The 16332-nt window shown below is 47.1% G+C and overlaps 1 protein-coding gene across 2 annotated transcripts in view; it reads left to right on the forward strand.

The window, feature by feature from the left end:
- The first annotated feature begins 4984 nt into the window (after positions 1 to 4984).
- The window catches only part of LOC135391657 (venom metalloproteinase antarease-like TtrivMP_A), a 100151-nt gene continuing 88803 nt past the window's right edge, over positions 4985 to 16332 (forward strand). The window contains exons 1-2 of one of the 2 annotated variants that reach the window (XM_064621995.1): positions 4985 to 5075; positions 15573 to 15751. In XM_064621995.1, the coding sequence (XP_064478065.1) occupies positions 5021 to 5075; positions 15573 to 15751 (234 nt within the window). In that variant the 5' untranslated portion in view covers positions 4985 to 5020. The remainder of the gene's footprint in view (positions 5076 to 15572; positions 15752 to 16332) is intronic. The other variant, XM_064621996.1, reaches the window with a different exon arrangement.

Here is a 16332-nt window from a genome sequence, read left to right on the forward strand (position 1 = left end):
ATCGGGCGGACCAACAAGAGGGTCGACCTGAACCCGTGTGTCGGGCTGGTGCAGGTGTAAAGGTGTAGGGGCAAATTTTACACTTCCGATGTTGACGGCAACGAGCTGTACGAAGAAATTTTGGACTGGAGAATGTTGCTCGCGAGGCGCACAGAAAACAAAATATCGAGACCCGAAGAGCTTCTTGAATTTATTGTTCACTATGAAGATGAGAATGTCTTCCCGAACCTTCGGGTTGCGGTTCAGATAATGCTTACGATCGCGGTTTCAATTGCCAGCTGTGAGCAGTTATTAGCAAGCTAAAGCTGATACTTTCGTATTTAAGAGCATCAATGGGCCAGGACAGGCTTTCCGACCTTGCTTCCCTAAGTGTTGAGCGAGAAGAAACAGAAAAATGATTTCATTGACATTATCGACATTGCAGCAGCAAAAGTCAGAAAGGCTATCACGTGACGTTAGTGAGCCATCTGCATGTGTAGTAGTTCTGTGGATTTCATTAAAGTATTTACAAAACATGACCAACTGTGTCCTCGATATATGTGCCTGAACAGACGCGCAGACTCACTGGTTGCCATGGGCGCAGGCACCTCTAGATACGCCACTGCTTACATGCGTAGCCGTAGGTTCTCTGCATAGTCGAGCCTTCAAGCCTTCAGCATTTTTTTTCGTCTAGACGACGCCATCTACGTCACCGCGACATATCCACGCCAACATTCACTCAACTTATAGATCTATCGTGCCTCAGAATACCTTGTTTCTACAAGCAAACTGAATTTTGGTGTGTTAGGCACACTTTAGCCCGCCAATTTTAGTCAAATCTTTTATTTGTGTATGTCTCAAATTTTGCAACCATGTCCATTTTTTTTGTATTATTTTTTTTTTTTGCGCTATTTCATAAATACGATTGTACATTCGGTCTACTCCAACGAGCCTCGAATTCTTCCGGGAGACCGTATGGAAACATATGAGGATATACAGGTTATCCTTTGTTAGGTGCCACAGTTGTTATTAAGAATTTATGAGAGCTCCGGACGTGCCGTTTGGGCGCCTGACATACCTGGCCTCACGGATATCTTTCCTAGCCGGTCGCATCAGTGTTCGATGGCTAACTAAAATGGTATACTTAATTAGCTTCACTAATTTTCAAAGATAAGAGACTGACCGAATGACAGCATCGAATCCCGTGGAGTCATTGTACAATCTCTATGACCGACACATTGAACCTATCCTCGATAAACCTGGTTTCACAACCCTAGCACATCGTAGAACCTCATATATCACATTTTCCTGTGCAGAGTAGTACATGTCGTCTTAAGCTGTCGTTGGTCCATTTTCTGCCGTTCATTTTAGTTCTTTCTTGTGTTTTCATCCTTCCTTCATCATATTCACATAATGTTCCACGTGCAGTAGGGCAGGGTACGCACCTCCGCGGTGAAACACCCCGTCTCATCATCATCATTTATTGTTGTTTTTGTTGTGCCGTTCACTCCGACCACACCTTTATTTTATGTTTTGTTTGATTGCTCATAGTTTAGCAGATACCAACAGACTTCGTAACAGCCATAATGTACACACGTTTGCTCTTAATTACAACCTCAACGATGTTAGTTCTCCTAACAGCTGTCAAGTTTTTAGTTTTTTATACCCTATACCCTTACCACGTGAAGTAACACACAAATCTATGCTCCTCGTATTGTTATTTCTTGTTTGTCTTTTTTATCTGTTGTAGTCTCTTCTGCGGCGAGCCATTCCCCAACCTGTGGTTGCGCGTGGCCTTGAACGTAGGCTTCGCCGCTACGCGTTCGTGAGGCTATTGAAGGCTCCTTTACAGGTTCAAAATTTGGAACCCGAATGAAACCTTGAAGATGCCACTATTCATGCCAAAAAAAAAATGCTCAAAAGTTTTCTCCTGACAGAGGCAAGATGCCATTAGAGAACGAATGCCAAGCGCTGCCAGCAGAATATGTAGCACGCGCTTTTCGCTCCAGAATACACAGGCTCTATATGGGAGCCGTTTTAGGTGAAGGCTGCTTTACGTTTTGTCCCTAATTCTTGGGCATGAACGAAATATCCTCCACGCGAGCCCACGACGACACTGAGGAACGTACTAAGTCACCCCAAGGACAGAACACCACCGGAAGAAGAACGAGGCGTTGTATACTAGGTATCTTGTCAAGATTGCCCTGGCGTGTACATCGGAGAAACAGGAAGGAAGACACGAACAAGAATGAAGGAACACAGGAAAGATATCGAGAAATCAGCATATAGTAATAGCAATATAGTAATGACTTTAATTATTAAGTGAGTTTAGAAAGTGTATTCCTGTGTTTGTGCACTTCTCTCTTCATGTTACTTGTTATAGAAAATGGCGAATCTTCGTGATAGTTTGATATTTGTCTCCTCTTTTTCTTTGGAATGAATGTTCATTGAATTTTTTTATTGACAATTACATTCCACGCCTGATTATTGCATTTTTATTCGTGAATGAGCGATATTAAACGTAAAGTTGAAAATTAAAAATTGGTTGGAGGTGGGGGTTGAAAAATTGTGGGTGAGAGAGGGGGAAAGAATGCAGGAAGTGGAAGCAGGAAGAAAAGAATGAACGCGTGCGCTTGGAGACTGGGAGGTCCGCGGTTCGAATCCGCGGGCCGGCTGTGCCGTCTGGGGTTTTTCCTGGGTTTCCCTCAGATGTGTAATAGGCATATGCCGGCACAGTTCCCCTGAAGTCGGCCCATGGACGCAGCTATCCTCCCCCCGAGCGGATACCGTTCGGTCTTCCACTTCACCCTTTCCTCTCCTCCTCTCCACCACCTCTCCCTTCCCGAGAAACATGCCGCCTAATCAGGCAGGCAGACCTCTCGGGTTCCTCCCAACGACACTCCTCCTCCTCCTCCTCCTCGTTCAGTCGTATTATTTGCTTACTGCTTCCATGTAGGTCGTACATCGCCTGATGCAGGTTGTATGACACCCACTCTCTTAGAAATGAGTTTCACCGCATAGCACGCTCCCAGCCAACCATCACCCCGAATGACAACGTTCTCTCCCATGGTTTTATGAGAACGGGAGGCGGAGCGTGCTATGTGGTGAACCTCGTTTTTAAGAGTGTACGCAGGGCACTATATTGGCCCTATAAATCAAGGCATGGATGAGTTCAAAATATTATGCGTGTGCTCCTATACAGGTCATTTTCAATGAGTCAGCTGTTAGACATAAAAAATTAGACGTCAACTGTACGTTCAAAAATTACGCATCTATTGTACGTCAAAAATTAGATGTCTACTGTGCAACGTCTGAGTGATGTCTTTGTGTGTGCGTGTTAGCGCCGCGAAGCATCTGTGGCTATGAGCGGCGTACAGACGTGGACAGACGGAGAGAGGACAGCAGAAAGGAGTGGGGGACAGGGGGTTAGTAGGCGTCACGGGCCGACTTCAGGGGGAACTGTGCCGACATTCGTCTGGAAAGCTGAGTAACGTCTAGTAGATTACTTTTGTAGACACCTGAATAACTTACAGAGTGCATGATGTCTATAAGATGTATCTATATGCAGCCTTAGTCCCACCTGGGTCATCAAACTATGCAGTGTATCTAAACACGAACAACGGTCCGCGTATATGAGACCCCTTTTTATGCACAGCTCTGAACTCGCAACGACTTCTCCTCTCGATGCAGGTCACTGGAGTCGATGACGTACGATGACTCTCATACGTTACAAGTCCCATTCACGGGTCGCGCGAGTTGAACAAACGAACACAATATTCAGTTGTAAGTTGGCCATGTTGGCCATACAAAATAGGCTCAGTAGGGGCACTCCTGATTACTGAGCGGATGGATGGGGTAAGTGGAGGACTCTCCTTCGAAAAAACGCTGTACAAACTCAGGCGTTTTTATTGAGAGGACCTGCGTTCGCTCCCATGCAGATATATTCCTCAACTGTGATTGCAGTATATGCCATACATTCTGAGGTATTCCAAGGTGAAAGGGCTTTCTGTTTTCGGCTAAGGAAGTCTTGTATCACTAAAATGTGACTGTGACTGTTAAGCCTGACTCGCACTGTTGCGTTTACGGTTGCGCTTGCGTGTCACTGATAGCAAACCATTTCAACGGAACATTCTTCTGAATGAAACGAACGTGCACGTAAGACGCTGGTCGCAGCCGTCAACACAGTAATGGGAATCAGCCTTTATTCTGACGTATTTCAACTGGCCTAGCTTATCTATGCTGACAGCGCGTATTTCATGGGTGGTGTCGCGCAAAAAAAAAAAAAAAAAAGTACCGTTTTGTGTCGAGTCAGGTTTTACCCTACTTTCCTCCATCGCCCTGCTAACTGCTCTTGGGAAATTACGAAGCAAAACAATGGCCGGCTTCATGCCAGCTGTACATAGACTTCAGTTGTGACCTCCTCTCTCTCTCACTCTCAACCTGCAAATCGGAAGCGCCCTTTAGTATGGGTTTTGTAGCTGCTAGCATCAATAAGTAAGCTTCTAAAGCATTAGTTCTGCTGTCTTAGACTTTTTATGGTATTTCTATAATAGATTTCATACAGATATCGCCTCTCTGTGAAGTTGGCCCCTGTAATCACTACGAGCTACGTACAGTCGCCAGAAAAACTGCCCAACTGCTCAGAGCTGAAACACCCGGGCCTGGTTTTCAAAAGGAAACGCAGAGAGCTATTGGAAAAGAAGGTTGTAAAAATTTATACAAACGACCGGGAATTGCTTTAATCGTGGAATGCGTAGCTGGATGAAAGACTGTGATAGCGGAAAACTACGGACAAAACTGATGAACTCCTCTCCTGCACGAAATAATTTGATTTTGTCTATTGTGTTCCACTGAAAGGATATGTTGCTCAGAGAAGCACTTGAAGCACTCATCTTGTCAAGAACTTCCGCTGAAATCGAAAGCATTGTTTCACAACATCCGTTTCACGATTTCTAGCTTCTGATTTATTGAAGTCTGGTTTATATGATAGCAGCGTGTCTAATAATTGATTTTATATGCTGCTCTATGCTGACAGCAAAAGATGTTCACTTTGTACGGATTGTTTTTGTCGTTTGTCTTATGTCGTGGTTCAACAGGTAAGACTTCTTTTGTGATATGTGTGAAGCTTATGGAAATGTCATTAGTACCTGCTATCTCTGTTTGAACGTTTCGGTGATATCCTTCGTTTTTGTGGAAATTGTGCGCATAATAAATCATCCAATAATTCATTACCAAACTGTATAAGCGGTCACTATTTTGTGCAGGGGTTGATTTCCATCAGCCTGGGAGTTGTTCGCGCTGCAAAACAGGGGGAAGGATGTTTATTCCAAAAAGCACTACGAAACGCTTTTGAATGCTGGTAACGCTATGAACCCCATAGGAGCTATGAACTCTACCAAGCGAGCCCGCCGACTGTGTCGGCCCCAAACGGCGATTTCAACGTGTTGTCTGTGACACCTCTTGTATAGGTGAATTTGATAGGTGCGTATCTTCAGCACATAGCATGTTCCTGGCCGAATGACGACGTTCTCGCACATGATTTGTTGATAACGAGAGGCGAAGTTTATTATGTATCTATTATGCGCGGCTACAAAATGGGCTACGCCTCCCGTTTTCAACAAATCAGAGACAAAAACGTTGTCATTCGGGATGATGGTGTGCTGGGAGCGTGCCATGTAGTGAAGTTCATCGTGAAGAGGGTAAAGTAGAATGCTATGTGTACCTCCGCGTTGGCGTCTGATTGGGTGCTACACTACTTCAGATGACGTAACGATGGATAGAGGTATCTGGACGGCGGTCGTGTACTCGCCCGAATACGACACAGAGTCCGTTTTTGCATTAACGCTGCACAAGTTATGAAGGAGAAGAATTGAACAATAGATTGTTAATGTAATGGTGTTAACGACGACGAGCGCTCTGTATAGGCTCGCGAGATGGCAAAGACAAAGACGGGGAATAAAGAGTTGCACCACGTGTGACATGGTGGCAGCGGTGTTACGTCAACGGCGTGGCCAGCGTTCGAAGCGAAAGGATTAGCCCTAGCTGGCAGAAGTTCGCAATGGAAACGACTACTACGCCGATGACTTCAACGTTGGTAGCAGCAACGATGACAAGTATCCTGCCTCCACCCAAGCCACTCGATGTTACCGGCGATCTTTGGAAAGCTTGGAAGTTGTGGAAAGGCGAGTTTAGACTCTTCTCTACAGCGACAAATCTAAAGGCGCAGCCAAAGGAAGTTCAGGCCGCGACCTTCTTGGTTACACTGGGTGAAGAAGGAAGGAAGATATGCAATACGCTACAGTTTGAAACCGAAGCGGACCGTGATGATGTCGACAAGCTTATCCAGAAACTGGAAGAGCACTGCAAACCGACGCTCAATTTAACGTACCACGAATTTCTGTTCGGATCGCGAAACCAGAAAGAAGGGGAGCGATTTGACGAGTGGCTGACAGAGCTTCGGATACTCGCTGCTAGCTGCGAGTTCGGGACCTTGGAAAAACGCATGCTGCGTAGCCGCATAATCCTTGGAGTTCGCGACAAGAAACTTCAGCAAAGGCTGATCTCGGAAAATCCGTCATGTGAGAAGGTTATAGAAACATGTCGGATGAGAGAGCTCAGCAAGCAGCAGTTTGACGATATCCAGAAGGAAAAAGATGAAGTGAAGGAAGTTCACGCGGTCACGAAGCGAACGAGAACTTGTTCGAAGTGTGGATATACGCACGATAAAGATGCATGTCCGGCGCAAGGCAAGGAATGCAAGAGCTGCGGTAAACTTAACCACTTCGCCAGTGTGTGCAGAAGCAAAGGACAACGAAAGAAATATACAAGGAAGCCGAAGGCAAAACAAGTCCTTGAAGTGGAACGTGAAGAAGACACTTACTTCTTGCAAATGCTGTCCGTAAATAACGTCGCATCGAGCGATCTCTGGTCTGCTGAGGTTACGATCGAGAACGTGAAACTAAACTGCAGAGTAGACACTGGTGCCAATTGTTCCGTAATCTCAGCCGGACAGTTGAGAAAAGTCACTAACAAGAAGACTACAAAATGCAACGTTACGTTGAACACCTTCTTTGGCTTCAAGCAAAAGGCCGCGGGCAGGATTCCTCTGCAAGCATCATGTAACGGCCAAAGCACAAAGGTGCTGTTCTTCGTCGTACCACAAGAGGTACCGCTTACCCTGAGTGGGAAGGCGTCGGAAGAACAAGGTCTGATCCAGCGCACAGTGCATTCGGCAGTTGCTACAAAAACAAGCGACGAACATCACTTGTACGGACCAGCACAACCTTATCGGGACGTCTTTGAAGGCCTTGGAAAGCTAAAAGGGGTACAGTACCACATGAAGTTAACACCCCATGCAAAAGGAGTTGTAAAACCAGCAAGGCGGATTGCCGTTGCACTGAAAGACAAAGTCAAGCGCGAACTCGACCACATGGAAGCCGACGGAGTAATCGCCAAGGTGACGGAACCTACCGAGTGGGCGAGCAACATGGTGGTCGTGGTCAAGAAAGATAAGGTCAGGATCTGTCTTGATCCCGCAGATCTCAACAAGGCGCTCCTTCGGGAACACTACCCCATGGCGACACTCGAAGATATCGCGCCGCGTCTGGGAAAGGCAAAGTACTTTTCGACACTTGACGCATCGTCTGGCTTTTGGCAAATTCAGCTCGACAAGGACTCCTCATACATCTGTACTATGAGCACACCGTTTGGGCGATACCGTTTCCTAAGGATGCCGTTTGGGATTTCAACAGCTCCTGAAGTCTTCCAGCGAGCTATGCACAGGGTCCTACAGGATCTCGACGGTGTCGATGTCGTAATGGACGACATCCTTGTCTGGGGAGGGACCAAGGCTGAGCATGATCAACGCCTCATGAGGCTGCTGGAGCGATGCAGGGATGTAAACCTCAAACTAAACATCAGGAAATGTTGTTTCCTTCAACAGCAAGTACGGTACTTGGGACAAATGATCACGTCAGAAGGACTTGCTGTGGATCCAAGGCGAGTCGAGGATATTCTCGCCGTTACTGAGCCAACAAATGTCAAGGAACTTCGTACCTTCCTGGGCATGATCAACTTCGTGTCAAGATTCATCCCCAATGCATTACAAGTGTCGGCACCGCTACGTGAACTGCTCAAAACAGATACAATTTGGGAATGGTCAACCAGACACAAAGACAGCTTCAAAGAGCTACGCGAAGCGTTGACGAAGGCACCGGTTTTAGCGTACTTTCAAGCACACAAGCCTGTGACGCTCTCAGTCGACGCTAGCCAGGATGGAGTTGGAGCTGTCTTAACACAAGAAGGGCATCCCGTTGCGTATTCCTCCCGTTCCCTTACGGAGACTCAACAAAGATATGCACAAATTGAAAAGGAGATGGTCGCCATTGTACACGGCTGCGAGAAGTTCCACGAGTACATCTTCGGACAACCCAGCGTAAAGGTCGAGTCCGACCACAAGCCGTTGGAAGCCATTTTCAAGAAGCCTCTCCACGGATGTCCACTTCGTCTACAAAGAATGAGGCTCGCACTTCAAAAATACCCGATTAACGTTGTATACAAACCTGGAAAGGAAATGTTCATTGCAGATGCTTTATCACGCTTTCCGAAGCAGGAATGCCTGAGAGAAGAGGAGCACTTCTATGTAAACGTACTTCAATACCTCGATGTTTCCGACGAAAAAATAGCGGAAATATCGCGAGCGACACAACGTGATAGCCAGCTGCAGAAGATCCGAAAATACGTCGAAACAGCATGGCCTAAGAATAAAAACGAAGTTGACAACGAGGTGCGTCAGTACTGGACCTACAAGGAAGAAATTCATGCGCAGGATGGTCTGCTGTTTCGTTCCAACAGACTAATCATCCCAAAGGGAATGCGGCAAATCACACTAAAGCTGTTGCATGCTTCACACTGTGGAGAAGAAAAGATGAAGGAGAGAGCGCGGGACGTCATGTTCTGGCCCGGGATCACGTCTGAGATTGAACAACTAGCAAGAAACTGCGCTCTATGTGAGAAGCATCGACCACGAAACGAGAGACTTCCTATGATAAGCCATGAACTCCCTAAGTTGCCATGGCAGGTTATCGGCGCTGACCTTTTCAGCCAGGGTGGAAGAGAGTTCTTGATCCTTGTGGACTACTACTCTTTCTACTACGAAGTCAAACCACTAAAGCGATCTACAGCGAAAGAGGTGGTAGCCATATGCACAGACGTGTTCACCACGCATGGAATTCCAGTAAGGTTTCTGAGCGATAATGGCCCACCTTTCGGCAGCCATGAGTTCCGAGAAGGCATGAGGTTCCTCGGAGTCACGCACATTACTTCTAGCCCTCATTACCCGAGGTCTAACGGCATGGCTGAACGAGCAGTGAGGGAAGCGAAGAAACTACTAAGCAAGTACGACTATGAGAGCACAGAATTCAAGACTGCTCTGCTCGAGTGGAGAAATACTCCGCGGGACAAGGTGTTAAAATCACCAGTACAACGCTTGATGGGAAGGAGCACCCGGACACTTCTTCCGGTACATTCAGCGTGTCTGCAACCAAGCCTGGTACAACCAAAGGATGTGGTATCACGGCTTCAGCATCTCCGCCAACGTCAGCAGGTCTACTACAACAGAGGAACTAGACAGCTGCCTCAACTGCTGCCGGATAGTCCAGTGACAGCCTACAACAGCAAAGTCAAGACTTGGGCACCAGCAACAGTTGTGGGGTCCGCCGGGGCACCAAGGTCCTACATCATAAGGACGAGCGACGGTGCTGAGCTTCGTCGTACTCGGGAGCATCTTAGATCATCGCAATGTCAGCAGCAGCAACCTGCTTCCACTCCCGAGAGCGAACCACGGTCGGTCCAGCCACGGAGTCAGTACCAGTTCGTCGAAGCACCAGACAACGTCGAAGCCCTCGGAGATACCCCCTAGAAGAGTAATCTGTGGCTCCGTATCATGCAAGGACATTTCAAGAAGAGTCAAGGAAGAGTTTGGGTTTTGAGCTTTGGGACAAAATATCTTTTGTGTAATGTTGACTGGGTTCTTTTAGACTGACTTGAGAAAGGGGAGATGTAATGGTGTTAACGACGACGAGCGCTCTGTATAGGCTCGCGAGATGGCAAAGACAAAGACGAGGAATAAAGAGTTGCACCACGTGTGACAGTTAATACACTCTTAAAAATGAACTTCACCGCATAGTACACTCCTAGCCAACCACCATCTCGAATGATATCGTTATCTGCCCTGATTTGTTGAAAACGGGAGGCGTACGCCTTTTTGTGACACTTATGCTGTTCATAATTGTCACAAAAAAGGCGTACGCCTCCCGTTTTCAACAAATCGGGGCAGATAACGACATCATTCGAGATGGTGGTTGGCTAGGAGCGTGCTATGCGGTGAAGTTCATTTCTAAGAGTGTAGAATTACGAAGCGTAGGAGAACAATATTACATCTATTAAACCCGTAGCTAAATACATGCAGATAGGAGTTCTTACCTCCTCTAAGTATTATTTGTTTCTTCAGCTGGACCATTGATCGGTCTCTGGTGTTACCAACCCCACCATTTGCATACGTTAGTTGCGCTGACTTATTTCCCAAAACGCATTCTAGTGTAACTAGTTATCGCCTGGTGCTTAAGTAACTGCAAAATGTAACCGTAATGAAGTTACTTGGGTATCGCAATATTTTAAGCGCGTCAGTTCTCTAGGGTCATTTTGTCGAGGCTTCCAATGGCCTACCGCTTTTCCCAATCAATAATTACACGACTTTCGTCATCTCAGAACGCCCTTAGGCTTGTAGCGGTCTCTCGACGATGAAGATGTTAGGAGCATCTTCCCGGCGCGCGTTACGAGCACGAGCTAATAATAATGTTGCCGTATTGTTACACGTAAGGTTTACGTTCACACGCAGTATGGCGACATGTTGCACGTGCCGCAGTGTGGGACTGCGGATAATTTCGACCACTTGGGGTTCTCCTGACTTGCGCCGGAAATCTCCGACACACGGTGCTGGAAGCAGTGTTTACCTCCCACGCAATGCCGCCGTCCTCGAGCTTGAGATAATTTGCCTCGATTAAATCAGTGTTCCCTGGACAATGTCCAGTGAACAATGCGCCACTTTTGACGAAGAAGAAGAAGCTTGAGCCACGAAGCGTGCCGATTACCATTGCGATTTCAGTTGACTCATCGGCTCTCGCCGAATAACGACGATTTCTTTTGAGCTCTCTCTCTCTCTCTCTCTCTTCGTTCGTTGAGCGACGAACGTCGCGGCGCGTCAAGAAATCAGCCTTCCCCAAGCAACAAACAAAGGTTGGGCTAAGCTTGGCAGTAGTTAGGCTGGCCTACCTGGCCTTGGTTGGTACATAATCCGAGACAGCAAGCTTGTTTCTTGATATGAATCTGTCCCGCTGCCAAGAACTCGCCAAGCACTGGCCAGCCTATATTGTGTCAAGATACAGACCACAGCATTCCTGCGGTATCGCTCATATTCATACTCAATTGTCTCGCAGCGTGTGGTAGCGATTTATGATTCTTTGTTTGTTGCTCGTATTTCCCGGCGTTTTAAAGAACAAAAAACACAACGGACAATGTGCATGTAGTTTCAAAGTGCACAAAAAAAAAACATGGGAGAATCATAAAAGCTTGCAAGATGCCCGAGACCACAAGGACCAAACAGCTCACGAAGGAAAGCAATTGTATTTGTGTATTGTCATCAAGCAAGAGGACTACCTATGGAGGTAGCCCCTTTTACACGAATTCTATTTTACGTACCAGATAACAACGCTCCAAAGGGAGATTGCTTTTTGTACATGCCATACCCTGCGAACAGTCCTGAAACTTCGGAAGAGTCGCTACGGGGGGGGGGGGGGGGGGCAGTACAGTCCTAGTGGGCTTACTAGAACTTGATATGCCACTCACCTTGATCATGATCAAAGAGCCGAGTCGCTGTAAGCCAGCGGCAACAGCACTCCACTCGGACCCAAATAATGACTGCTCACGGATGAAATGTGCACGCACCCCTGCTCTCACTGCCTGAAAAATAGCCATGCTCCCACCATCTGAGCCACCAAAGGCAGGCGGCACCGGCGAATCCAAATTTGGAAGTTAATTTCCGAAATCAGCAATGCCAGTTGCTTCCGCTCTGCGCGTAATACCGGCAACGGCTCCAGGCACCTTACGGCGGCCCAATCAACTGCTGGGAGCCCAAATATTTGCGCCACCCTACTCCACAGTAAAAGCGGAATACGGCACCGCAAAAAACAATGTTCCGCTGTCTCCTGAGGAAGAACAGATACTATACGAAGCGTGTTAAAAAAATACACGGACTGTTTGAATTGCACGGCTCCAGTTAGTTCCAGGGGAATACGCTTGGTGTCGCTAGATTTCTATGCATCAGCTGATGAAACGCCATTCTCTGATTGGGGAAATCTTCATTTGTTGGTTAGCTACGCTAGTTAGTGTTTCGTGAAGTCTGTTCTTTCCGTTTGTCGGATTTCAGAATGAATGACCTGAGGGAGCAACGACTTGCTGTGAAATTTTGTGTTAAACTTGAAAAATCTGCGACTGAAACATTTGCTATGCTCAACACGGCTTACGGTGATGTTGCTCTGAAGCGTACGGCATGTTTCAAGTGGTATGAACGTTTTAAGGGTGGTCGACAGTCGATTGAAGACGACGAGCGTCCTGGACGTCCTTCCACGTCAACTGACGACCCACACGTCGACGAAATCAACACCCTGGTGCGGGCAAATCGACGTCGAACCATCAGGGAGCTTGCTGAAGAGTGTGGGATATCAGTAGGATCTTGTTACGAGATTTTGACCGAAAAATTGAGGATGCACCGCGTTGCTGCAAAATTTGTGCCACGACTGATGACAGACGACCAAAAAGCCAATCGCATCCAGGTTTGCCAGGAACTGCTTGATCGTTCAGAAGAAGATGAACACTTTTTGTCAAGGATCATAACAGGTGATGAATCATGGGTCTACGGTTATGACATTGAAACGAAGGTCCAATCGTCCCAATGGGTGGGTGAAATGTCCCCCAGACCCAAAAAAGCTCGCAAAGTTCGATCCAATGTCAAGGTTATGCTGACGGTTTTCTTTGATGCCAAGGGTGTTGTTCACCACGAGTATCTCCCCCAAGGCTCCACAGTGAATCAGACTTACTACATTGAAGTTCTGAAACGTCTGAGGGACGCCATCCATCGCAAAAGGCCATAAATGTGGAGGAGTGGCGATTGGTTTTTCCATCACGACAACGCTCCAGCCCATTCAGCCCTCAGAACTCGGGAGTTCTTGGCAAAACATTCGATCACTGTTCTTCCCCCCCCCCTATTCACCTGACTTTGCTCCTTGTGACTTTTTCCTGTTCCCAAAACTCAAAAGACCCTTGAAAGGAAGAAGGTTTGAGACAGTTCCCGAGATTAAAGCAAATGCGACGAAGGAGCTGAAGGACATTACAAAAGAAGCGTACCAGGACCGTTTCAACAAGTGGAAACATCGTTGGGATAAGTGTGTCCGTTCGGGAGGGGAGTACTTTGAAGGGGACCCGGACATGTAACTTGTAAATAAAGTACATTCTGTTTTATGACGTCGGTCCACGTACTTTTTGAACACACCTCGTACATAGGTTGCCTCGCGAGCTTTCACAAATTCGAGGGTCCTGTTTGCCTGTTAGTCAAAATGAAGGGTGAGGGGTCTAAGTTTAATTCGATGTGTGCACACACAACACTGAAATGATGGATTGCTTGTAGTATTGACTCATCATGAAGACATGTAAAGAACGTCTGTGTTTCTTACCGCTTTTGGTTTGAGACATTCACCTGGTTCATCGAAATTCAAACTCATGAACTGCTACACCATTCAGCATTACCCTCTCCCCAAGGCGACACACCAAGATTGAACCAACCTTGGCAAGTGACATTGTAGATATTATGCAGCAAAAAGACAGGGACACACATAGAGGAAGACACGCACGATGACTGCAACCGTGTTGCAGTCATCGTGTTGTGTCTTCCTCTATGTGTGTCCCTGTCTTTTTGCTGGCTAATATCTACAATTTTACGTTACCAACTACCCCAACTATCAACAGTGCTTGGCCAACGAGCTTGTTTCTTGGTACGGACCTGTCCCCTGACCGACGGCTTGCCAAACCTCGCTCTGCCTATCACTATACAACATTGCGCGAACATCGGCTGGCCGAAGGAGTCGTTGGCCAGCTGTCATCCGACTTGTTGCCAACCGTCGGCCATCGGACATGGCTTGCTTGGGTCGTCACCCCCTGACCCCGCCAGATCCTGTTGCCCGGCTGAGAAGACAAGCGATTGTCGTTCTTGTGGGAAGTGCAGAACCTTGGGCTAGTTATATAATACATAACTGAAAATTGCAACGAGGCACCGATCACACGGGGCACCTTAAATAAGTATGCATAATGTAAAAACCCCGAGACTAGGGAACACGAAGTCTCGCTTGCTTCCTAGCCATTTTTTCATCATCATAAGTATGTTGTCCCGTTTCGCCCGTTGTTCGTGCACTTCATTGTGAACTTCGCATTTTTGTAGTCGGTCTGGTGCAAAGATGCCTTTATTAAAGTAATTCCCTCCACACTCTTACAAAGCCTCCCTTGACATCCATCGTAGGGGATTGAATGGACCTTTTCTTTCCCCGGGCTGTCGACCCGCAATTCGCATGAACCTTTAACACTTGATCCCTACCCTTTAAATACGGTGTCAATGATGAGGACGGTGCAAAGAAGAAGAATAGTTTCTGTTCGAAATATCGGTGGCTCTCGTCCTGAGGCACTTCCGTTCATACTTTCTTTTCGCTGGATTTTCTGCACTTCTATGTATAGATCGGGGCTTTCTTACTTTCTGCAACAACTTTCAAGTATATGAAAACGGCTAACAAGATTCCATTGGTCTTGGTTGTGAGTAAGCAGGCTATATAAAATGCTAGAACAGCGTTTGCCATTGCTGGCAGTCATAACCGAGCTAGGATAAGACGACGTTTGAAGCTTGATGAGGATACGACACCAGGTAGCATAGGCAATATGCAATCTGCAGGATGTGAGGCAATGTTACAATAGAGTCACTGAAAAGCGGTACAGAGTATCGAATTCTTTTTCCGCGCCGGTGCCGCCGTTCCGTGTCCGCCATTGGGCCGATCGTGTCACGTGGTTTCTCCTTCCAACAACGCATCGTCATTTTGAGTCCCCTCCATCCAAAACCGGTTTCCTCGGTTGCGAGCTGGCTCGACAGCGCGCAGTTCTCCGGCGGAGAAGGCGGAGATTGGCGTCCCATTGCTGTACGACGCAGCCGCGCCGGACACAAGATGGCGGCCACGCTCGCCGGCGTGGCTCAGTGTCGCTACTCTGCTCCCTATTAAGTGACTCTATCAAACACATGGACTCTATATGGTACGAATGACAACGTGCCCTGAAAAGACGGACGCTCGTCTTTCGGCGAGTAATCTTATGGGTATACATAGTGCTCTGAGGAGTACAAGGCGTGTCATAATTTGCTCGTCAAATAACCATGCTAGCCTTGTAATGTATCGGGACAGAACACGCCCAATGGATTTTCCTCACAGTATGTTCATTGTCTGCAGCAGTGGAAGAAGGAAGGATAGTGTTCCCTCGCATGTTGGAAACCCGTGCTGACCGTGGACAAGACAGAGTGCTCAAAATCACGGACGATTTAGTACTGAACCTCCAGAGTGCTAATGCATACTCGGAAAATTTCCTCGTGCGAAGTCACATCGACGAAAATACGGTGCAGGAGGACTACGTAAGTTACTCTTGATTCTTCCATTGATTAGGGAAGGAAAATGTGTTTGGCTCATGTCGTAACCGTTCCAACGGGAGTTACTTGATGAGAAAGAACGAACCGATAAAAATATTATTGGTTTGCATCCGCGAGCTGCTTTTCGATTCAAACAGCATTCTTCATGTTTGTTGAACGCTCGATATTATTCTGTGGACATATCTTGTAAATGGTGTCAAAGTGATTTGTCCAAATGGAAGATAAATCACACCACATTCTGGAATTTCTCGGACGTTTAGCATGTCGTAGTTAGCTGAGGTGCTGAAATTCCTTGTGTTTCACAACGAGACAGTCAGGTGTCGAGATTCGTGAACGAGATAATGTTTGGAACAACTCTATCAATTCATTATGGCAAATATGCTTGACGGATACAGGTTGGGACAAAAGTTTGCGGAACACTGCGAGCGACGTACTTTTTCTTCGGTGCGACACCCTAGCGGCTGCCGGAAGCGGGTGAGTTCACTGTTTCGGAGGGGTGGACGGATGCGCTGTTAGCGACACGCAGTGGTCGCTCCAGTGTCGCTTGGGTGTGCCGGGAAGTACGA

Source organism: Ornithodoros turicata, chromosome 4 (genome assembly GCF_037126465.1).
Source record: "Ornithodoros turicata isolate Travis chromosome 4, ASM3712646v1, whole genome shotgun sequence".
In the NCBI taxonomy this organism is placed as follows: domain Eukaryota; kingdom Metazoa; phylum Arthropoda; class Arachnida; order Ixodida; family Argasidae; genus Ornithodoros; species Ornithodoros turicata.